Below are 23,764 nucleotides of genomic sequence, written 5' to 3'. Positions count from 1 at the left end.
TCACATTGAATGGCGGTGCTGGCTCGAAGGGCCGAATGGCCTCCTCCTGCACCTATTGTCTGTTGTCTATTGTCTAAACACCAACTAAACCTTGAACACTAGCGACTTTGGGTTTTTTTGTTTTGATCTTGCACTATATTATTGTTTTTTATTTATTGAACGTCTTTTTTTGTCTGTTTATTACGTTATCAATTGGGTACTGTGTTTACAAGCCTGGCGTGCTGTTGCAAGTAAGAATTTCATTGTTCCTTTCCAATCGCAATTAAACACTCTTGACTCTCTTGAATCTTAATTAACTGGTAATTTAAAAAAATCTGGAATTAAAAGATTAGAATCGGTAATGATATACATGAAAACCCCTCTGGATTACTGATTACCTTTGGGGATGAGATTGATCTTCCATACCCAGTCTGGTTTGGTGTGATTCCAGATCTAGCAATATTATTGACTTTCAACCAGCATCTAAACCATTCCACTGAGCAGACAAAAGCAACATTAAAAAGGTGGAAATATGAGCAGTCAAAAAAATGTATGTGTAGTTCTACTAGGTCACATAAGACACCAAAACTCTGAATAACAAACAGTAAATGTCTGGAAGAATTCAACAGGTCAAGCAGCATCTGTAGTGGAAAGGAGATGGTTGGTGCTTTGGGTCAAGACCCTGCATCAATGCTGAGAGTGTAGAGAGTGTGCAAGACACATCTTCTGGATGCACTGGGACGCATCCTCAGTGATGTGACCTGGGGTCATCGGGTGTTTCGGGTCTCACAACATCAGACCCCCTCGCCCAGGCGACCCAGCCAGGGGTTGAACGTCCCAGCAGCAACCGCCCATGGATCTGCCCTCTTAATCCAAAGCCATCTAGTGGCTTTCTCTGCGGCTTCGCTTGCGGATTGAATGGCCCCAGTGTATGGAGAGTGTAGAGAGAAGATACTCAGTATATTGAAGTGGGAAGGAGGGGTGAGGCAGAGGCTGGTCGATGAATGATTCTGTTTAGTTTCTCACAGTTAACAAGGTGAGGATGGAGTCGGTGGGTAAGGGATGCAGTCAGCGATAGGACTGAAGAAGGGGCCTTTCCAATACTTGGTTAGAGGGAGTTTCTGCTTATTTCATTCTGAATGCCAGGGAAGCAGAAATTTGAGAACATTTGGAATTGTCAGAAAAGAGAAAATAAATTTTGGAAATATGAGATTTAATGACCAATTATCTGCAACTGTTGATGTCATTGTTGAGTGCTGACAGATGTAATGTGTCCAGTTGGAAGATGTTCAACCTTACATCCGAATTTGTTTAAACAATATAGAAGGACTTAAACAAAGAAGAGTCAGAGCAGGATAAATAAATAACGTGAGTGAAGCCTGCCAGCTCATGGTCAACCTCGCAGGGTGAATAGCTTTTTCATGCAGTTGTCACCTGGTCTGCGTTTGGTTTTCCCAATGTACGCCATGGGCCACAGCATGAATACTGGATGGAGTACACTAGATTGGAAGATGTACAAATGAAACACTGGAATACGTGTTTGGAGTCCTGGGTACCAGGAAGGCTGTATCTCCAGACATTTTGTGGAAGGGGAGAGGTTATGATGAAGGTGACAGATTGAATCTGAGTGTTCCAGCAGGAAGGTCTCTTGACATTTGAAAAGGGAAGGGGAGGAGAAGATGTGCCTGCAATGTCATGTCGGGCAGAAATTGGGGAGGCAGTTTTTGTGAAACATGGAGCCAAGGGAAATCCTATGTTTGTTCTGGGAAAGGTGGAAGGTGAGAACAGAAGTGTTTAGTTTAGTTTAGAGATACCGCGTGGAAACAGGCCCTTCAGCCCACCGAGTCCATACCGACACCGATCCTCGCGCATTAACACTATTCTACTCACATAAGGGACAATTTGCATTTATACCGTCAATTAATCTACAAACCTGTACGTCTTTGGAGTGTGGGAGGAAACCAAAGATCTCGGAGAAAACCCACACAGGTCACGGGGAGGACATACTAACTCCATACAGACAGGGATCGGGATCGGGATCGAATCCGGGTCTCTGGCGCTGTAAGAGCTGTAAGGCAGCAACTCCACCATGGCGGAAATGGAAACAACAACTGCTGCCACTGTCAACCATGGTGGAAAGGAAATCAAGGTTATAGGAGAGATCCAAAGCTGATCATCAAACACTGCTTTGCTTGTACTTATCAGTCTCTTCGTCCAGGAGTATGTCTACCAATGTTATTGTCAAAATCATCTGCAGCAGAGCTTGAGTGTTCTGGTACACTGTTGCTTGCCCACTGTTTTTTGCTGCAGTCCACTTTGTCCCGTGCCTTACCCTACATTGATCCCAAATCTTTGTTACTCCCTAAAGGGGCAGCACAGTGGCGCAGCGGTAAAGTTGCTGCTTTGCAGCTCCAGAGACCCAGGTTCCAACCTGGCCTTGGGTGCTGTCCATGCAGAATTTGTACGTTCTCCTGTGATTATGTTGGATTCCTCCAGTTGTTCCATTGTCCTCCCACATTTCAAGGATGCGAAGGATTTGTAGGTTAATTGGCATCTGTAGATTGCCCCAAGTAGAACATAGAACTGGTGTACAGATCGATGGTCGGCGTGGCCTCGGTAGGCCAAAGGATCTGTTCCCACACTATCTCTAAAAAAATACACAAACTGTCAATAATTTGAAGGTGGAGAATGTCCTGGTCTCGTCTCCATGTGGGACACCTCTTGTCTTCCTCCTCCATCTCCACCAAAACCTCCTGTTCATCCTATGGATCAAACATTATGGTATTAACTGACACTTCCCAGGTCAAACTCACTTCCGGCATAACCACCTGCAATTGCTGCAGCCACAATGTAATGCCTCTTTATAAGGGCACAAAGTAACTATAAGTAGTGCAGCTTTAAATGGAGCTACCGGTCTGGATTTTGGCATGTGACAGGTGCCTCCAGCCAATGTACTGCAAGGTTAGCAGTGGCTCAATGCTGAAATCATTATTAATTGCAGGCAACACAAAGTTGGCACGCAGCCTTGCAGTCAACTATCACGCATTGCAATCCCTGTGCTCACTTTCTTTCAGGCTAATAGCATTCAGGCTATTAAATTTGACCCTAAAGATTTGACATCTCCAGGTTTAATGATTGAACGGAGAGCCATGGTGAGAATCTACTGGGTTGAGGTGCAACTCGGATATGTCATGGTATTTTGCTGGATGAATAAGAACCAGAGACTGCTTGCCTCGCACGCTTTTGATGGTGAAATAGAGCTTGCAAGGATTTGGAATTTAGTTTAGAAATACAGCTTGGAAACAGGCCCTGCAGTCCTGTGACCACTTCGCCCATCCATCAGCCGTTCACAACCTATCTATGTTATCTCACTTTCGGATCCACTCCCTGCACACAAAGGGCAATTTACAGAGGGCAGTTAACCTATAAACCAGCACGCCTGGAACGTGGGAGGCTAATGGAGAATCTGGAGGAAACCCATGTGGTCACAGGGCACAACGTGTAAACAGCACCCAAGGTCAGGATCGAACCAGGGTCTCTGGCTCTGTGGAGCAGCAGCTCTACCAGCTGCACCACGATGCAGCCAAGCTGTGTGAACTGTTGGTGGTGCACTGGATTCTGCTCTTTGAAGAAGGATACACATTCTCATGCTTTGCATCGACAGCACTAACAACTTCTTCCCCATTTCAATCAAGGCTTTTCAAAGATAAGACACAGTGGGGCAGAATGAAAATTTGGCAAAATAATCCACAAAGTAAATCACAAGATAATCAAAAATGTATCCTGAGTATATCTCATTCTTTTGTTGTACAAAAAATTATTTTGAGATTTCAGGGACAAAAAGAAAGTCATGATCTTCCGTACCACCAGTGAGCTCCTGTACGAACTGTTGGCATTATGTTGGATGTTGTGATTGACATTCTGACCAGAACCTGCTGACAGACCATCTCCTTTATTTTGGCACATCGTCCTTTCTGTGGTGCAGCTGTTTAGTCACTTTAAGCGACTAGGCTTGTATACACTAGAATTTAGAAGGATGAGAGGAGATCTTATCGAAACGTATAAGATTACTAAGGGGTTGGACACATTAGAGGCAGGAAACATGTTCCCAATTTTGGGGGAGTCCAGAACAAGGGGCCACAGTTTAAGAATAAGGGGTAGGCCATTTAGAACTGAGATGAGGAAAAGCTTTTTCAGTCAGAAAGTTGTGAATCTGTGGAACTCTCTGCCTCAGAAGGCAGTGGAGGCCAATTCTCTGAATGCATTCAAGAGAGAGCTAGATAGAGCTCTTAAGGATAGCGGAGTCAGGGGGTATGGGGAGTAGGCAGGAACGGGGTACTGATTGAGAATGATCAGCCATGATCACATTGAATGGCGGTGCTGGTTCGAAGGGCCGAATGGCCTCCTCCTGCACCTATAGTCTATTGTCTATTGTCTATTAAAATTGGCCCGTATCAAAGGTTTTCCATAATTAATAGCCACAAATGATAACCGCCTTTTTGAATTGCAATAAATCGACCGGAACACTTGCATTTGATGCAATACCACCAAGCAAACTCCTAACTTCATTTATCCAGCTGGGAATAATCTATATACATTTAACTTGGTTTTCAATGAGGTGATTGGTACAGTTATAGCTTTGAATTTAACCACTCACAAATTTGTACATTGATATTAAAAATATTACATTTTAGGGTCAATTGTAACATGTCTTCTGTTGGTAGTAACCTTTAAACAAGTCATTTGCTTTTCCTAATGTGCAAAGAATTCTGTGATCATGTGAGTTACTGAGCACTGGGGTTATTTTCCACTTTGACAGAACACATCAAGCCTTTCACAACAGTTGTCATGTAATCGCCGAGAGATGTTTAATCCTACTCAGGATCAGTACGTGCCTGGGATGATAGATGACCAGTGTGTGTGTGTGTGTAAGTTTCCTAAATTTACAGCTCATTAGCAGGACATGACCTTGCAGGAATTGGCTTTAACCGTGTAAGTTGCACGTAATTTGTCATTAGTCACAGTAGCTGGATGAGAATGGTCCTGAAAAGACACTAGTCATTGGCATTAGCAGCCTTCGAGCCTGCCTTTTCAAGGCAAATTTAGTTTACAGTCCCAGCTCCACAAACTTCCTTCAGCTACTCTTGGCAAAATGTGATCATTTGCCAAGGTGCCCAGCAGACGTGACGAATCTTGATTTATGTTCCTGAAGTTCTAATTACTGCTTCCACTCAGACCACCAGGGATGTATGCAGCATTCTGCTTCACTTTCAGAGTCCCAGCTTGCAGGGTATCCCAAGCAAAGATACTAGAGGAACAAGATAGACCACTCGACCCTAAAAACCGTAGTACGTCAAGGCGCCATTTTAGTAGGCAGAAACTTGCAGAAACATTTTAAAAGAAAAATAACAAAAATCCGTGAATTGGTAGATGAGATATATTCTGCATTTTAATGGTATAATCATTACTGTTCCCCCAAAACACTGATTACACTGCGAGAGGCATAACGAACGGCGGGTTTTGCCTACTAAAATGGCTCCTTTGCGTACTACACTTCACTGTAGGCGATTTCAACGGAGTGGTCCATCTTGTTCCTCTAGTATCTTTGATCCCAAGATGGTCTCTCTTTGTTTACATACTGTTTAGTTGATCCACATCTTTGCTGCCTACACCATACCAGTTCCAAAGTATTCTCTGCTGACTTGCATTGATTCCTGTCCCCATTGCCTCCAATTCAAAATGATCAGACCTTTTTTATAATATTTTTGTGGCCACTCTCTACCTGTTTAAAAAAAAAAAAATTCCACAACCTCCTAAAAGTGTCCCTTCCTCTGACAATCGTATCTTGTACATCCTCCCATCATGTCACCGGCACTGCTGAGACCCTTCCCTGAACACCACATATTTTTATGATCTCCCGGTTGCCACACACATTAAATCTCCTTCCCATTCTCACGCGGACCTTTCTGTCCAAGGCCTCCTCCATCGTCAGAGTGAGGCTAAATGCAAATTGGAGGAACAGCATCTCATATTTCGCTTGGGCAGCTTACGGCCCAGTGGTATGAACACTGATTTCTCTAACTTCAAGTAACCCTGGCATTCCCTCTCGCTCCATCCCTCCCCCACCCAAGTCGCACCAGCTTCTCATTTTCACCCAACAAATGGCCATCAAAGGCCTGCTTCCTTTATCATCACTACATTTTTGCATTTCTTTCATTCATTGTTCTTTATCTCTCTACATCGTCGTCCATATCCCTCATTTCCCTTTCCCGTGACCTTCAGTCTGAAGAAGGGTCTCGACCCGAAACGTCACCCATTCCTTCACTCCAGAGATGCTGCCTGTCCTGCTGAGTTAATCCAGCTTTTTGTTTCTATCTTCGGTTTAAACCAGCACTTGAAGTTCCTTCCTACACCATTTTTTTTTAACCTCTTTTAAGATGTTTGCAAGGCTGCGTACTCTTCCCTCTCCTTTACTCTCTACACTAACAACTGCACCTCCACAGACTCCTCTGTCAAGCTCCTCAAGTTTGCGGATGACACTGCTCTGATTGGACTGATCCAGGATGGGGAGGAATCTGCCTACAGATGGGAAGTGACACAGCTGGCGTCCTGATGCCATCACAACAACCTGGAGCTCAATGCTCTTAAGGCAGTGGACCTGATTGTAGACTTTAGGAGAGCTCCCCCTCCCCTCCCCCCACTCACCATCAACAACATCACAGTCACATCTGTGGAGTCATTTCAGTTCCTTGGAACCATTATCTCCAGGGACCTTAAATGGGGGGCCACCATCGACTCCACAGTCAAAAAGGCCCAACAGAGGATGTACTTCCTGCGGCAGCTGAGGAAACACAATCTGCCACAGGCAATGATGGTCCAATTCTATACTGCTATCATTGAGTCCGTCCTCCCCTTCTCCATCATGGTCAGGTTTGGCTCAGCCACCAAGCACGACATCCGGAGGCTGCAACGAATCGTTCGATCAGCTGAGAAGGTTGTTGGCTGCAACCTTCCCCCCATTGACGAACTGTACACTGCAAGGGCCAGGAAGCGAGCGGGCAAGATCATCTCTGACCCCTCTCACCCTGGCCACAAACTCTTTGAAGCACTTTCCTCTGGAAGGCGACTCCGGACTGTCAAAGCAGCCACAGCCAGACATAAAAACAGCTTTTTTCCGCGAGTAGAGTAGTAGCTCTACTCAAAAACCAAAGTCTGTAGTCTCTTTTTGCTCAGGTTTATTTCACTCACATGTTTAAACCGTAATGATATATTCTTAATGTTTTATGCTTTATTCTTAATTGTTTACTGTATGTTCGTGTTGTTACTTGCGAGCGGGGCACCAAGGCACATTCCTTATATGTGTACATACTTGGCCAATAAACTCATTCATTCATTCATTCATTCATGTTCCTATATAAGTTATTTAACACCTTTAGTCACGCCTCCCGTTTTGTTTCTTGGCAAGCTCCCATTTTTTATGCTTCTACTTTTTTGTGAAGTGTTGTTTATTGACATTGTTTATCGACATTGAGTGCATCGTATAAACGCAAGTAGTTGCTGTTAGGTCAAACTTAAAACACTTTTTAGTGTTTCGACATTCCATCATATGGCTTTAGTATCCTGCCCCCATTTGAAAGAGAGTCAGTACATTTGAAGAGGGGAATTACCTTTGAACAGGTTGTGCTGCAGCTCTTTCTCCCTTGTGATACATCTAACACAAAATGGAAGGGTTTTTGTGCTCTGCAGCTGATTGATCAGACGCCTTGGATATCCGTAGTGGTAGTTGATGGGTCAGGAAAATCTACTTAGATGACCCATGCAACCTGCCAGTCTTCAGTTGCTGATGGAGAATCTCCGCACATCATGCCTGACAATCCCCATTCTGCAGTTTATTGAAAAGGTTTAACCAGCAGACACTGAAATCTTGGCCATAGACAAAAGATTAACTAAAGATGCTGAAGACATTACTTGTCACAATTTGATCTTGCTGTGTCAGTCTTTTCCACTCCTTTATCTTGAGATTAAAAGGCACCAATATTTTCATGGTGCCCATTTTCCCTTTGACTGTTTAGTAATTCATTTGTGCTATGTTTTGATCTCTTTCAGATTGTTTTAGGTTTTAACGTACTTCAATCGTCATCTGGATTAATATATAATTAGCTCGGAGTCTAATACCTGTCACTTAAAGAGAGTGATGGGCTGATGTTTTACAGTTGTCCTTTGATTTTGAGGTACTTGGCTCATCTTTGCCTGGTCCTTCCCCACATGAAATCATAAATGATTTATTTGTGCAAATAAATAAATTTCATTTCAGTAACTGAGTTTTTTAGGGAGTTTCGACTGCTCCTATCTGTGGTTATCTGTGCTGCCTTCTACATATTTGTCTCATGAAGAATGTGTCCAAGATTACATTTCAGGTTTAAAGTTATAAGGGGTTTCATGTTTTACCAATGAGGCTATCAGAATACACCAAAAAACAACCGTTTCACCAGTTATCACTAATTCAATTAGTCAACCAAGCTGGAGAGATTGTGGTTTGTTGTGACTTTTGTCTAGACAATCTTTGCTATGAAATTACTGAATAATTTTTTGCTAACAAGGTTGGGAGATTGCAGAGTTCACGGAAGTTTGCAATTCTCGATTCAATCTTAACTTCAGGTACTACCAGTGTAGAATTTGAGCATTCTGTGTGTAATTGAATGGCTTCCCTCCAGAGTCTTCCAGATGTATTATTAGGTTGATTGGCTTCTGTAAATTATCCCACAGCGTAGGTTAATAGCAAAAGAAATCAAATGGGAGTTGGTAAGCAAGTGTGGGAATGAGCTGGAAGGGTACAGGGAAATAAAGTGCAGTGGAATGGGACCGATGATTCCCCATCACCCCAGGTGACGGCACAGATCCGTGGGCCGAATAGCCTCATGCATTCCTACTAGAAAATGTGTTCCTTATTTTTATGGCAGGTGCCTTTCCAGAAATTGCAAATTAACCTGCTGGGTTTAAATCTGGTTGGAAAATGAATCTAGCTTGGTCAAATCCCATGATACCAATGAAACAAATATACGTTTTTATGGAGGACTAATCCCTCGCCTCGCAACTCATGCCCACTGAACGCAGCCAGAGACTGGGAAATGCGGGTTGACCTAGGCCAGAGGCTTTCCTTCCCAGTTGAAATCGCAGCTACCAACCTGCGACCAGACCTTGTCCTCTGGTCCAACTCCTGTCGGCGTGTTTTCATCATTCAGCTGACGGTGCCCTGGGAGGAGGCTGTGGACGAGGCATACGAAAGGAAAAGGCTGAGATATTACAACCTTGCAGTAGAGGCAGAGGAGCGAGGTTGGAGTGTCAGGGTGCATCCAGTGCTAGTTCCTTGCTAGTTCCACCGCAAGGCTCCTGAGGGAAGTAGGAGTCAAAGGGCAGGCCCAAAGGGGGGCAATCAAAGAACTTGCAAATGCCGCCGAACGGAGCAATCACTGGCTGTGGCTGAAAAGAAGAGATGCTGTCTGGGCTGCCACATGACCATCTAGAGGGTAACCATAAGACACACACCCAGGTCTGATCACCCCGCGGTGGGCCTGCCTCGACTGAGGGTGTCTTGTGATAAAAGGCCGAAACACCCAGTGACGTTGAGGTGCACAACTGAAGATGTGTCTGAATGGTAGCAACATCACCTAGTGGTCACCCCCAAGAACAACACCAGTCAATTGTAGTGCAAACCTTAGGGATTGTAACATCTAGTCCTACTAATCAATCTGCTAACAAGGTTGGGAGATTGCAGAGTTCACGGAAGTTTGCAATTCTCGATTCAATCGTAACTTCAGGTACTACCAGTGTAGAATTTGAGCATTCTGTGTGTAATTGAATGGCTTTCCTCCAGTGTTTTCCAGATGTATTATTAGGTTGATTGGCTTCTGTAAATTAGCCCACAGCGTAGGTTAATAGCAAAAGAAATCAAATGGGAGTTGGTAAGCAAGTGTGGGAATGAGCTGGAAGGGTACAGGGAAATAAAGTGCAGTGGAATGGGACCGATGATTCCCCATCACCCCAGGTGATGGCACAGATCCGTGGGCCGAATAGCCTCATGCATTCCTACCAGAAAATGTGTTCCTTATTTTTATGGCATGTGCCTTTCCAGAAATTGCAAATTAACTTGCTGGGTTTAAATCTGGTTGGAAAATGAATCTAGCTTGGTCAAATCCCATGATACCAATGAAACAAATATTAGTTTGTCCATTCAGCTTCTAGTTAATGAAAACAGAAAGTGTTGGAAATTCTCAGCAGGTCAGGCAGCATCTTTGGAGGGAGAAAGAGAGTTCATGTTTCCAGCCTTAATTTCCAAAACTTCCTGTTCTTATTTCAGGATGCAGTCTCTTTCATTTGAAACTTTTAGTTACGTTCTGCATGGTAAACATTGATCTATAAAATCAACAGGCCAAGAAATTTGACTTTAATTGGAGGTCATAAGATAACCCAGCTTTAAATCTCTTTCCTTTTCAACCAGGGTGATATCAGACACTTCTGAAGCTGTTGTTCGTCTTTCACTAATCCTAGACTCATCCAAATTGATTCTTTGCCAGAACCTGCGCCAGAGGAAACTGGGGACCCTTTGCAGGATTTGTACAAGGCACTGGAGAACGCCAGTGTGTCTCCTTTAGGAGAGCATCGCCTTTCCACCAAACAGGAGTTCAAGAGGTCTTTCCAAAAGAGATGTGACAATCCAGTCATAAATGAAAAATTGCACAAGCTTAGAATTCTAAAGAGCACAATTAAGGTAGGACTTTCCCTTTTTCTTATAGAAATTATCATTGTTAAATTTGCAGACTCTTCCCCCATTTAGTTTTAATAGTAATACAAATTACAGACAAATATTCTTGTTACCAACTACTGCATATAATACTTTTTTTTTCATTAAGTGTTGGGGTATTTTAAACTAGTCAGAATTAACTGGTTCAACTTGGCTTTTTTTAATTTATCTGTTTCTTGAGGGTCTGGATTATGTTATTGACACCTCAGGCTGACCTTCCCGATCCCCATCCCTTCAGTCTGGTATCTGATCCACACAGCATTGAGACCGCATTCTTCAGAGCTACTTACAACATTTTATGTGGTAATGAATGCATTGTGCCTCTGCATTCCCTTCTCACTCTACCACATTCGATACAGTCGACCAGGTCACCTTTGTTACCTAGTGTATCATCACAATGGTTCAACATCTGTGGTATTGTCCTCATGTAGTTCCAGAACTACTGCTTTACCAAATGCAACACAATCTCCATCTGATGATCTCAACTCACCTTCACCGACCCCCTGCCATTCCTCATTAAAATCCTACTCCGGGCTATATTATTTTAAAGAAAAGGCCATCTTGCGTATGTATGCCGATGATATGGTTTTCTTTCAGCGGTCCTGCAATAGAATTTACATTTCACACAGTGCTGTATTAAAATTGACAGTGAGCCAGAGATTCCACAGCCAACTGGCCTGTTATCATTTGCCACAATTCTCTGAAGCTCCACTTGAGTTTCAATCCCAAATCGAGTCGTGCCTTGGGACATTTAAGTGTGTAACAGCGTTTGCGTTTTTGCTTAGCTGAGTGTAATTAAATCATTGAAGGCGGGAAAGGAACAATCCTCTGTGATAGTGTATCCGCTCATTCGTACCAGGTGCACCTCTGATTGTAGCTCAATGAATGAGGCAATTAACTTCACTTAAATTAGGGAGAGGAAACTATTTACTCTACTTCAATAGATATCTCAAATGGGCAACGGTTTATCACTTCCAAGGTACCAAAACTCCCCAGTGTTTTACCACGTTAGGTTTCACAAGAAATAAGTTGTTTTGATGAAGAAAGAGATTGTTTGGATGAAGAAAGGAATTTGGAGTGTAATGGTAGACCAGCGAATGGATGCAAAGCAGGGTATTATGTTGACTGAAGGCTGGGAAGATAAGATGCAAAATAGGAGGAGGAGTTGACCATTGGGCCCTTAAAGCCTGTTCCACCAGTCATGGCTGACCCACTGCCTCAGTGCAAGCATTTCTATACTCCCCGATTTCTACCATATCCAGAAACCTAGCAACCTATATATTTTTAATGAACTTAACTATAGCCCCCACAGCCCTCCACAATTGGGAATTCTAGAGGCACTTCATCCTTTGAGAGAAGAAATATATTCTTAGCTCACTCCGAAATGCCCTACCCCTTGTTCTGAGCCTGTGATTCTTGATTCATAAGTTCTAGGAGCAGAATTAGGCCATTCGGCCCATCAAGTCTACTCTGCCATTCAATCATGGCTGATCTATCTTCCCCTCTTAATTTCATTCTCCTGCCTTCTCCCTATAACCCTGTACTAATCAAGAATCTATCTATCTCTGCCTTAAAAATATCCCATTGGCCTCCACAGCCTTCTGTGGCAAAGAACTCCATGGTTACCAGATCCACATGAATATCAACACTACTGATTCTCTCATCATTTGTGCATCAAAGAGGACAAACCATTTTTATTCCACATTGTATTGCAATTGCCAAATAGGTTGTGCAGTCACAAACAGTTACGACGTAGGGTGGAAAGATTCCACAGATGGATTTGTTCTTGGTGACTGATGTTTGCGGTTGATGTATTGGAGATTGCAGAACCACTAGAAATCAGCAAGGCATTTGATATTACAAAAGGCATTCCACACTGTGAGTAAGATGTACAGGACTTTTCCCTCAAGTTTACTGCGAGGTCAACAAGTACATGCTCATTCACAGGTAGAGTTGTGAAGAAGGCATATGGAATGCTTGCTTTCAAAGGTCATTGAGTATATGAGTCAAGATGCAGCTTTGTAGGACTTTGGTTAGCCGCATTTGGATTACTGTGTCGGCACTTTACAGAAAGGATCTGACTTTGGAAATGATGTAGAAGAGGTTCACCAGAGTAACGCCATGATTAGGGGGTATTAGGTAGAGGGAGAGATTCAACAGATTTGGGTTGTTTTCTCTGGAACGCTAGAGATTGCAGAGAGACCTGATAGAATATGTAAAATTATGAGAGGCATAGATAGGATCGACAGTCAGAATCTTTTTCTGAGGATGGTAAAATGATATACCAGAGGGCTTAGCTTTAAGGTGGGAGGGACAAAGTTTTAAATAGTTGAGCGGTGGGGGGGGACTTTTTTGCTCAGAGGGTGTGGTGCCTGGAACACGCTGCCATGGGTTGGTTATTGAACCAGATATGATTGTGGCATTTAAAAGACTATTGGATAGATTTAAAAGGCATATGGATGGGTAGCGAACAGAGGGATATAGGTTATGAAGGTGAGTTGTGAGTAAGCACAGAGCTTTTGGAGAATTATAGGGTTGCCGAAGGTTACAGGCTTCTGAAGGGATGATGAAATAAGTTATTTGAAAGCAAGCATAAGAACATTTAAGATGGAAGAGAAGCCAGACACTGACCAACACTGATCAACAAACACGGGCTGGATGTGTCTGAGCTCAGTAAGGAGCAGGAGAGTTTGAGCTTAAGTTGATGAAGAATGCATTAAGCAAAAACCAAAGATACTAGAGTAACAAGATGGACCACTCCATTGAAATCGCCTATGATGAAGTGTAGTACGCAAAGGAGCATAACGGCCGCCATTTTAGTAGACAAAACCCGCCGTCCGCTATGCCTCTCGCAGTGTAATCAGTGTTTTGGGGGAACCATTAAAATACAGAATATATCTCATTTATCAATTCACAGGTTTTTATTATTTTTCTTTTTAAATGTTTCTTCAAGTTTCTGCCTAGTAAGATGGTGCCATGACATACTACAGTTTTTAGGGTCGAGTGGTATATTTTGTTCCTCTAGTATCTTTGGCAAAAAAGTAACCAGAACATTGGAATAGTCGTGTCCAGATGAATAGATGTGGGTTTCAGTCACAGATAAGTAGAAACAAAATAGAGCTGGGTGACTTTTGCAACTTTGGAGAAACTAGGTTCGGAGTTGACAGTGCTGTGGATAAGTATTTTAAGCTGAAGAAGGAGAAGGTTAATGAACCCAACTGTAGAAAGGAAAATAAAAGACTTTGATGATGGGTTTCACTGCAGACTAACTAGCATGGTTGTGTGTTCTCACCGTCTTGGTTGGCAAGGATGGTGAACATTGGAAGATCACTTTGGCGGGTATATGCTCAATTTGATTCTCTGAAAGTAGAAGCCAGCAGATCAGTTGTGTGTTGCCTTTTAATCACAGCAAGAGAACAATTAGTCCCTGGAACAAACTACTGTCCTGGCAGGCTCACCTCCTGTTGATCCAACCAAAATCCATACAAATTATAAAGGTCATCAAATGACCACTGCATTTAGGATGTGAAAAAATTGGGAATTTTCCACAGGAAATCTGGGAGCAGGAAAGCAATTGGCACAATCACAAACGTGAGATTCCTGTCCTTGTGACCATTAAAAAAAAAAAGTTTAACACTGCAGATGCTGGAATTACTGAAATGAAAGCGGAATATTGTGGAAATACGCTGCAGGTCGGGCAGCATCGAGGAAAAGAGAAACAGCTGAGGTGTCTTGAGCAGTCGGAAAGAAAAAATACAATGCCCTCCATTATGTTTGGGAAAAAGACCCATCATTTATTTATTTGCCTCTGTACTCCACAATTTAAGATTTGTAATAGAAACAATCTCATGTGGTTAAAATGCACATTGACAGATTTTAATAAAGGCCTTTTTTTTCATTTTGGTTTCACCATGTAGAAATTACAGCTGTGTTTATACAGAGTCCCCCCCCCCCCCCCCCCATTTCAGGGCACCATAATGTTTGGGACACAGTAATGTCATGTAAATGAAAGTACTCATGTTTAGTATTTTGTTGCATATCCTTTCCATGCAATGACTGCTTGAAGTCTGCGATTCATGGACATCACCAGTTGCTGGGTGTCTTCTCTGGTGATGCTCTGCCAGGCCTGTATTGCAGCCATCTTTAGTTTATGCTTGTTTTGGGGGCTAGTCAATAGACAATAGACAATAGGTGCAGGAGGAGGCCATTCGGCCCTTCGAGCCAGCACTGCTAGTCCCCTTCAGTTTTCTCTTCAGCATATAAAAGGCATGCTCAATTGGGTTCAGATTGGGTGATTGACTTGGCCACTCAAGAATTGACCATTTTTGAGCTTTGAAAAAGTCCTTTGTTGCTTTAGCGGTGTGTTTGGGATCATTGTCTTGCTGTAGAATGAACCGCCGGCCAATGAGTTTTGAGGCATTTGTTTGAACTTGAGCAGATAGGATGTGTTTATACACTTCAAAATTCATTATGCTACTACCATCAGCAGTTGTATCATCAATGAAGATAAGTGAGCCAGTACCTTCAGTAGCCATACATGCCCAGGCCATAACACCCCCACCACCGTGTTTCACAGATGAGGTGGTATGCTTTGGATCTTGGGCAGTTCCTTCTCTCCTCCATACTTTGCTCTTGCCATCACTCTGATACAAGTTAATCTTTGTCTCATCTGTCCACAAGACCTTTTTCCAGAACTGTGGTTGCTCTTTTAAGTACTTCTTGGCAAACTGGCCATCCTATTTTTGTGGCTAACCAGTGGTTTGCATCTTGCAGTGTAGCCTCTGTATTGCTGTTCATGGCGTCTTCTGCGGACATTGGTCATTGACAAATCCACACCTGACTCCTGAAGAGTGTCTCTGATCTGTCGGACAGGTGTTTGGGGATTTTTCTTTATTATAGCGAGAATTCTTCTGTCATCAGCTGTGGAGGTCTTCCTTGGCCTGCCAGTCCCTTTGCGATTAGTAAGCTCACCAGTGCTCTCTTTCTTCTAAATGATAAAACTTTCCAAATGTGATGGAAAGACTGGAGGAAAGACTAGATGCCGAGAGCTCTCTTATACCTGCATTAAGGAGGCATTTAAACACACCTGAGCAATTAAAAACACCTGTGAGGCCATGTGTCCCAAACATTATGGTGTCCTGAAATGGGGGGACTATGTATTAACACCTGTAATTTCTACATGGTGAAACCAAAATGTATAAAAATGGCCTTTATTAAAATCTGACAATGTGCACTTTAACCACGTGGTTTTTTTCTATTACAAATCTCAAACTGTGGAGTACAGAGGCAAATAAATAAATGATTGGTCTTTGTCCCAAACTTTATGGAGGGCACTGTAATATTAAGCTTTAAGATGCAACGAAGGCAGGGGAGGAATGGAAAAGACAAAGGGAAAACCTCTGAGAGCGTGAGACTAGGGCTACCCCAGGGATAAATTGTAGAGATCATTCAATTGATGCGTTAAAGAGAGAGAATGTGAACAAAAGCTGTGGCGTAAGGGCAACAAGAGACTGAAAAACAGAGGAAATAAAAAGGAGTGAAATATGTTATGCCCAGCAGGTCAGGCAGTACTCCTGGAGAGGGAGAACATGAGCAGAAGACTCACAGCAGAAATGGTCACAGTAAAATTATTCACAGTAAAGTAAGCTTAGGTCAACAGCTAATGTATTAACTCATATGTGAACTCCCAAAATGCCAGGTTAATTCTTGGGCTCAAACCATAAAGTGCATATGCCGCAGTAGATCTCAGTTTTGTGAAGAAATTACATTGCACTTCATTTTGTTTACCTCTACAATAGATACATGGCTTATAATCACTTCTCTGACATACATGAGTGCTCAAAGTAGGTTTAAAAATGCTACAATGGACTTGACACCTGGTTCACATTTAGTTAGCTGAGTTCTTGAGGTAATCCAAATCAGATTGGAAAATGTACCAACCAACAAATCGCTCATTAATTTCTCTGCACCTTCAGTCAAGTCGATGATGGCGAACTGAATATCAACTGTGCTCCGTTGATTTGACAGCGAGATTCTTTTTACACAACAGCAAATGCACATTTATACATGAAAAATAATCTTAATTAACACAAATAAAATATGAATTTAGTCCAGTTTCTATTCATTTTACTTAAGCAATCGTTAACAACTTCCATCTGTAGCAATCGTCTTGGGGTTGAGAATTTGTTTGACCCACAAAATATGCTGTGTTTATCTTGCCCCCTTTATATTTCCCAGCCTTTAAAAATAACATTTAATCACCAGACAATTCAAATAATTGTATATTTATGCTTTTATAATGCAGTACAATTGCAAACCTGATTTCTTGTGCTGTGGGAGCCACTCATAAAGCCACTGACCATTCCAGTTATTGTGCCATTGATTTATGTGGTTTACACTGGTACCACATTTAGTGCTCCAGATGGGTTTCTGGAACAAAAGCTCCAATGGAAACAACGCTGAATTATAACCAGACACACGGATGGAAAATAGGCCCAGGAGTGTGTCATCTGGCTTCGGTGTGATGGCTGATCTACTCTGGCTTCAACACCTCTTCATGTGCCATTTCTTCGTAACCCTCAATTCCTCAATCTTTCAAATATCTATCGATCTCCACCTTAAACATATCCTCCACCACCTTTAGGGGCAAAGAATTACCAGAGATTTACCACCTTCTGAGAGAAAGAATTTCTACTTAAATAACTGCCCCACTTGTTTGTGACTCTTTCACGGGTGTAATCATCTCAACATCTATCCTGCAAAGCCCTCTTGGAATCTTAAATCATTTAATAGTTCAGCTCTCAGATCTTGGTGGGACAACCCTTCTTTACAGGATGTAGCCTGGTGAATCCCCTTTACATTGCTTCCAATGCTACTATACCTAGAGCTAGATAGAGCTCTTAAGGATAGCGGAGTCAGGGGGTATGGGGAGAAGGCAAGAACGGGGTACTGATTGAGAATGATCAGCCATGATCACATTGAATGGTGGTGCTGGCTCGAGGGGCCGAATGGCCCACTCCTGCACCTATTGTCTATTGTCTATACCCTTTTTATTGTGTGAGGGAACCAAAACTCTGCACAACATTCCAGGTGTGGCATCTCCAACAAACTGGATTCCTTTAACTACATCCCTTTTGTAATAAAGCCCAATATGCCATTTGCCTGAGGAATATGGAACATTGAATAGTACAGCACAGGGATATGCTTTTAAGCCCACAGTGCTTGAACTGAAAATGAGGCCAGATTAAACATCTCTGTCTGCATATGATCTATATCCTTCCATTCCTTGCATATCCATGGACCTATCTAAAAGCCTCTTACACACCTTTATCGTATCTGCGTCCACCTCTTCCCCTGGGTAGTGTGTTCCAGGCATTTACCACCCTCTGCGTAAAGAAACGCCCCGCACATCTCCTCTAATCTGTCCTCCTCTGACAAAGTTATGCCCTCTAGAAACATAGAAACATAGAAAACATAGAAACATAGAAAGTAGGTGCAGGAGGAGGCCATTCGGCCCTTCAAGCCGGCACCATCATTCATTGTGATTATGGCTGATCGTCCACAATCAATAACCCATGCCTGCCTTCTCCCCATATCCCTTGATTCCACTAGCCCCAGAGTTCTATCTAACTCTCTCTTAAATACATCCAATGATTTGGCCTCCATTGCCCTCTGTGGCAGAGAATTCCACACATTCACAACTCTCTGGGTGAAAAAGTTCCTTCTCACCTCAGTTTTAAATAACCTCCCCTTTATTCTAAGACTGTGGCCCCTGCTTCTGGACTCCCCCAACATTGGGAACATTTTCCCGCATCTAGCTTGTCCAGTCCTTTTATAATTTTATATGTCTCTATAAGGTCCCCTCTCATCCTTCTAAACTCCAGTGAATACAAGCCTAGTCTTTTCAATCTTTCCTCATATGACAGCCCCGCCATCCCACGGATCAATCTCGTGAACCTACGCTGCACTGCCACCATTACAAGGATGTCCTTCCTCAAATTAGGAGACCAAAACTGTACACAATACTCCAGATGTGGTCTTACCAGGGCCCTATACAACTGCAGAAGAACCTCTTTACTCCTATACTGAAATCCACTCGTTATTAAGGCCAACATGCCATTAGGTTTCTTCACTGCCTGCTGTACCTGCACGCCAACTTTCAGTGACTGGTGTACAAGGACACCCAGGTCTCGCTGCATTCCCCCCTTACCTAACCTAACACCATTGAGATAATAATCTGCCTCCTTGTTTTTGCCGCCAAAGTGGATAACCTCACATTGGCGGCAAAAACAAGGAGGCAGATTATTATCTCAATGGTGTTAGACAATAGACAATAGACAATAGGTGCAGAAGTAGGCCATTCGGCCCTTCGAGCCAGCACCACCATTCAATGTGATCATGGCTGATCATTCTCAATCAGTACCCCGTTCCTGCCTTCTCCCCATACCCCCTGACTCCGCTATCCTTAAGAGCTCTATCTAGCGAGACCTGGGTGTCCTTGTACACCAGTCTTTGATATTTCCACCTCTAGTCTTTGATATTTCCACCATGCGAGAAAAGATACGATAACTTATCTATTCCTCCCAAAATTTTATGAACTTCTATCAGGTCTTCCATCAACCTCCAATGCTTCAGAAAAAAACCAATCCAAGTTTGTTCAACTGCCCCCTATGACCATTATCCTCCAATCCAGGCAGCACTCTGGCAAATGTCCTCTGCACCCCCTCCAAAGCCTTCACCTGCATCCTGTACCAGGACAACCAGAGCTGCCCACAATACTCCAAATGCGGCCTAAAATCAAATCGAGCTGCAACATAACTCTTTCACATTTACACTCAATGCCCTGACTAATGAAGGCAAGGATACCATATGCCATCTTTATTATTCTACCAACGTGTTGCCACTTTAGTGGAGCTCGGAACCTTGATCCCCAGATCCTTCTGTAAATCAGTTCTGCACTAATTAACTGCTTCTTTGACCTGCCTGCTTACTTTTTGTCATTGATACGCTGGAACACCTGGATCCCTCTGAATGTCACTCAGTTGAAGTGTCTCTCCCATTTCGATAGCAGTCTGCCTTTCGATTCCTCTTCATGAACTGCACTAGCTCACGCTTCCTGACATTAAACTCCATTTGCCAGGGTTTTGCCCAAATACTCAATCTTTCCATATCCTGTAGCAGAACCATGAGGTACTCAGCACAACATAGAGGGTGAGATGCGGGTGCAACAATGCTGGTGTGTCGAGAACCAGGCACTCCATTGAGTTTCTTGCAGCCAAGTACAAAGCAGTGGCCTGCAAGGGCTGGTGGTGGCGTCCAGACTCCCTCTCAGAGTTGGGATGTGGACCTTGGGACTGCAGCCTGGCTAATATAATTTCATGATCATTTGTAATGCAGAACATTGCTGGGTCTGGCAGCATCTGCTTCAAGTATGGACGGACCACTTGGACTCTTGGTCTCCCACCTCACTTACTTTTCGATGTTTTGGAAGCTCCTCCGTTGTTTGTTTGGTTACATAACATTCCCCAGCTCGAATATTTCTCCAGGGTAATAGCAACTGCCATTGGATTTATTAGCGCAGATAACTCTCCAGGCTTGAAGAGCTGTGCAGCCAAGCAGAGGAGAATGTGGGGGAGACGGCAGGATTGTGATAACAAGAACCATTTGCTCTCAGTCCTCAACAATGGTCAGCAATCATAATGCCAGCTGGGGTATACCCCTGAGTCTGCATCTCAGAACCGAACGACCGCCCCACATGGCCAAGACCATGTCATAGGAGCAGAATGGGCCATTCAGCCCATTGAGTCCACTCCGCCATTCAATCATGGCTGATCTATCCTTCGCTTACAACTCCATTCTCCTGCCTTCTCTCCATCCCTCATCCACTCATCGGTCTGAAGAAGGGTCTCGACCCGAAACATTCCTTCTCTCCAGAGATGCTGCCTGACCCGCTGAGTTACTCCATCATTTTGTGTCGACCTTCGATTTAAACCAGCATCCTATACATTCTCTCCATCCTTCATGGGCAGCCTCTCTGCACTGAGCTGTGGCCAATTCTTTGCTGTGGGAGTACTAGTCGAGAGCACGGACTTGCGGCAGGTCCCAGCAGAGCAGCGCCCAGCCTCAGCAGATGTCTATTTAGTGGGACACGCATCTCTGGGCATTCAGGCTGGTGGATGAAGGGCACTGCAAAACACAATCCATGCTTTGCTCGGTCCTCATGATCAACTTGCTTAGAGCCAGTTAAAAATCAAGCACATTTTCGTTCGTCTGAAGTCACATATAATGTCTTAACCAGATACAAAAGCAGATTTCCTTCCGGATGCACATTTATAAACCTAATGAGTTTCCCTGCCCGGTAGTTCATTGTAATAAATGCTGATACAATCTTTTTATTTCATATTTACTAACATGATTAAAGTTCACCAGCTGCCATAAAGGGCTCTGGATCATTGGTCCAAATGTTTGGGTTATTGCCTGGTAACAACTGTTCAATCTGTGATTGCCCGTTGAATGTACAATCCAAGTGCAAATACAATTATAGCATTGCACTTGATACATTACCTTTTTCATTTTTTTCCCCATAATAACACGGCTTTCTTTCTCCCTCCTCTTCACTTTCAGGCAAAAGAAGGAGAAGTCGCGATTATAGACAAGATCCTAGACAATCCTAGCTTGACATCCAAAGAATTCCAAGAATGGAAGCAAACCTATGTAGAGCTTTTCGTGGAGATCTGTCAGAACAATGGAACCACAGAGTCAGTAAACGGTGCAAGTGAACAAGCTACACCTACCCCAACATCCCCTTTGATGCACACCCACTCTTATATCGAAACCCATGTTTAAATAGTTTCTAGGCAGGCCTTGTAATAAATGTAATAATTTTCAACCGCTTATTTCATACCGGTGAGTAATGATGTAAGTATCTTGTTTGTAAGGAGATTCCAGTATCATTCAAATGTTATATAAGAAAATAACTGCAGATGCTGGTACAAATCGAAGGTATTTATTCACAAAATGCTGGAGTAACTCAGCAGGTCAGGCAGCGTCTCGGGAGAGAAGGAATGGGTGACTTTTTTCGGGTTGAGACCCTTCTTCAGTCTGAAGAAGGGTCTCGACCCGAAACGTCACCCATTCCTTCTCTCCCGAGATGCTGCCTGACCCGCTGAGTTACTCCAGCATTTTGTGAATAAAATCATTCAAATGTTGGTCGGCTTTGAATTTGATTCTGGGGACTTGGGCACATTTTTTAGTTTGTTTTTGGGGATACGATTATTGGGAATACAATTTCCCTTCTTCTACTTGGATGTTCTCATATCGCCATGGGGGGGGGGGGGGGTGGGGAAAACAATTTTGTGTGAATTTTATTGCAGTGTATCGGTATGAAAATGGCACTTTTGTTTTAAGATGTCTTCCTCCCTCAGAATGAAAAGTGTACACTTTCAAATGTAATGATATAATCAGACTAGTGCAAACAATGAGCCCAGGAGGAAATAGGGCTCGTAGATTTGATTTTATTCGTTCCATCATGTTGCACTTGACTAGCTGAGCAAAAGTGCCATCTAATAGGAGGGGATGAGTGGAAATGGCTGTTGTCGTGGCTACCCCCATTGGCCACTTACAGTACGTAGAGAATGTGGGATGATTCCCTGCGTCTTCTCCAAATGTTGCCACCACCGGTAAATGGTGTCCCCACACCACTGTAAGGCCAATTTTACTTCCGTTCACCTGGCTGGTCAAGGCAGCAGTTGTTAGAAAGTTAAAGCACAGCAGTACTAGCACGGATCCTGCCTCGCGTCACAAAACCCACTGAAACATGGAGAAGCTAAGGTGTTGACTGCTTTTTCAAGGTTTCAGTGGGCTGCCACTGCTGCTCCACCCACATTGTCACAGGCTCAAACAAGATGTGACTCAGAAAAAGGTCTCCTTTTTTCCCCACAAAGGGCCAAGAGAAAGAGAGTGCTCTTCTCGGAGTTGCGAAAAATCATGCTGCTCTTTTGCTTTTTGTGCTTTTCAAGGAGAGCGTTCCCACCCCTTAATCCAAAGGTGCTGACTATCAGCGATTTCTCACCCTCCCAAACTCAACAGGAAGATGCATCAGGGCAGCTGCAGTCTACCATCACAATGGAAATGAAACCTCTATTTTACTTGGCGTTGCGCCAGTAACAGCGGGCGGTACTTCGCACTGGCCAACTGTGTTCCACACGAAGTATGGTTGTCCATTGCACATCACAGTCTGCCCATTGCTCTCGTGCTCCCTCTCATACTAGCCTGCACTTTACTCCACTGATCTCCAGCTCTTCACCCTTTGCTTGCCTCGTCTCAGCCCGGTCCTCACTGCTGCCCACCCATTCCGTGCCTGCACTCCCACATCTGCATTCCTGCGCTGCCCATTCCCTGCTTGCACGTTCCCCAGTGCCCTCCTGCTTTCCACTCACTGTCTTCCCAGCCTCCGACTTCTGGGAAAATTGGCCTTAGTGTGTTTATTAAAATAAATGTAGGAATGCCCTCGAAAGAATAAGCCTTGAATGAAACTGTCTTTAAGCTGCAATCATCGCGAACCAAATTCTGATTGCAGAAAAATGTGTGGTCCATACTTAATGACATTTTTTTGTTTTTGAAGTTCAACATAATACTTTACCGTATTTTTCAGCGATTTTGTTAAATTCAGGCAACACTGCAAAAAAATCTAAGTAATCCTGACTTTCTTAATTGCCGATTTCTACTCTATTTGCATCCCATCCATTTTACCCTTTGGTACAACTGACCCAATCCACCATTCATTTGACCTTCAAAACTATTATTTTAACAAAATCTGTTATTTCCTTGCGCTTGAATAATCAGGGCTTTTAATTGTTGCACAATGTAATTATTGTTCATGGGCTCATCCAATTCTCATTTTTCCTTACAACATAGAAAGCCGTTGTTTAGTCCATCAAGTGTATACCTGTTTGCCAAGCTACTCATCAGTCCTATTCCCCAATC

At 43.3% G+C, this 23,764-nt stretch overlaps 1 protein-coding gene across 14 annotated transcripts in view; it reads left to right on the top strand.

Moving 5' to 3' along the window:
- The window catches only part of cnksr2a (connector enhancer of kinase suppressor of Ras 2a), a 473,672-nt gene extending 451,860 nt beyond the window's left edge, over window positions 1–21,812 (top strand). For 12 of the 14 annotated variants that reach the window (XM_078408943.1, XM_078408946.1, XM_078408945.1 and 9 more), the window contains 2 exons: window positions 10,554–10,747; window positions 21,404–21,812. In XM_078408943.1, coding sequence (XP_078265069.1) covers window positions 10,554–10,747; window positions 21,404–21,625 — 416 coding nt within the window. In that variant the 3' untranslated portion in view covers window positions 21,626–21,812. Of the gene's footprint in view, window positions 1–10,477; window positions 10,748–21,403 lie in introns of those variants that run through there. The other 2 variants (XM_078408948.1, XM_078408949.1) reach the window with 2 other exon arrangements.
- Window positions 21,813–23,764: the final 1,952 nt, after the last annotated feature.

This window comes from Rhinoraja longicauda, chromosome 12, assembly GCF_053455715.1.
Source record: "Rhinoraja longicauda isolate Sanriku21f chromosome 12, sRhiLon1.1, whole genome shotgun sequence".
Lineage (NCBI taxonomy): Eukaryota > Metazoa > Chordata > Chondrichthyes > Rajiformes > Arhynchobatidae > Rhinoraja > Rhinoraja longicauda.
The sequence above is the reverse complement of the archived record's forward strand: the minus strand, read 5'-3'. Positions and strand labels throughout refer to the sequence as shown.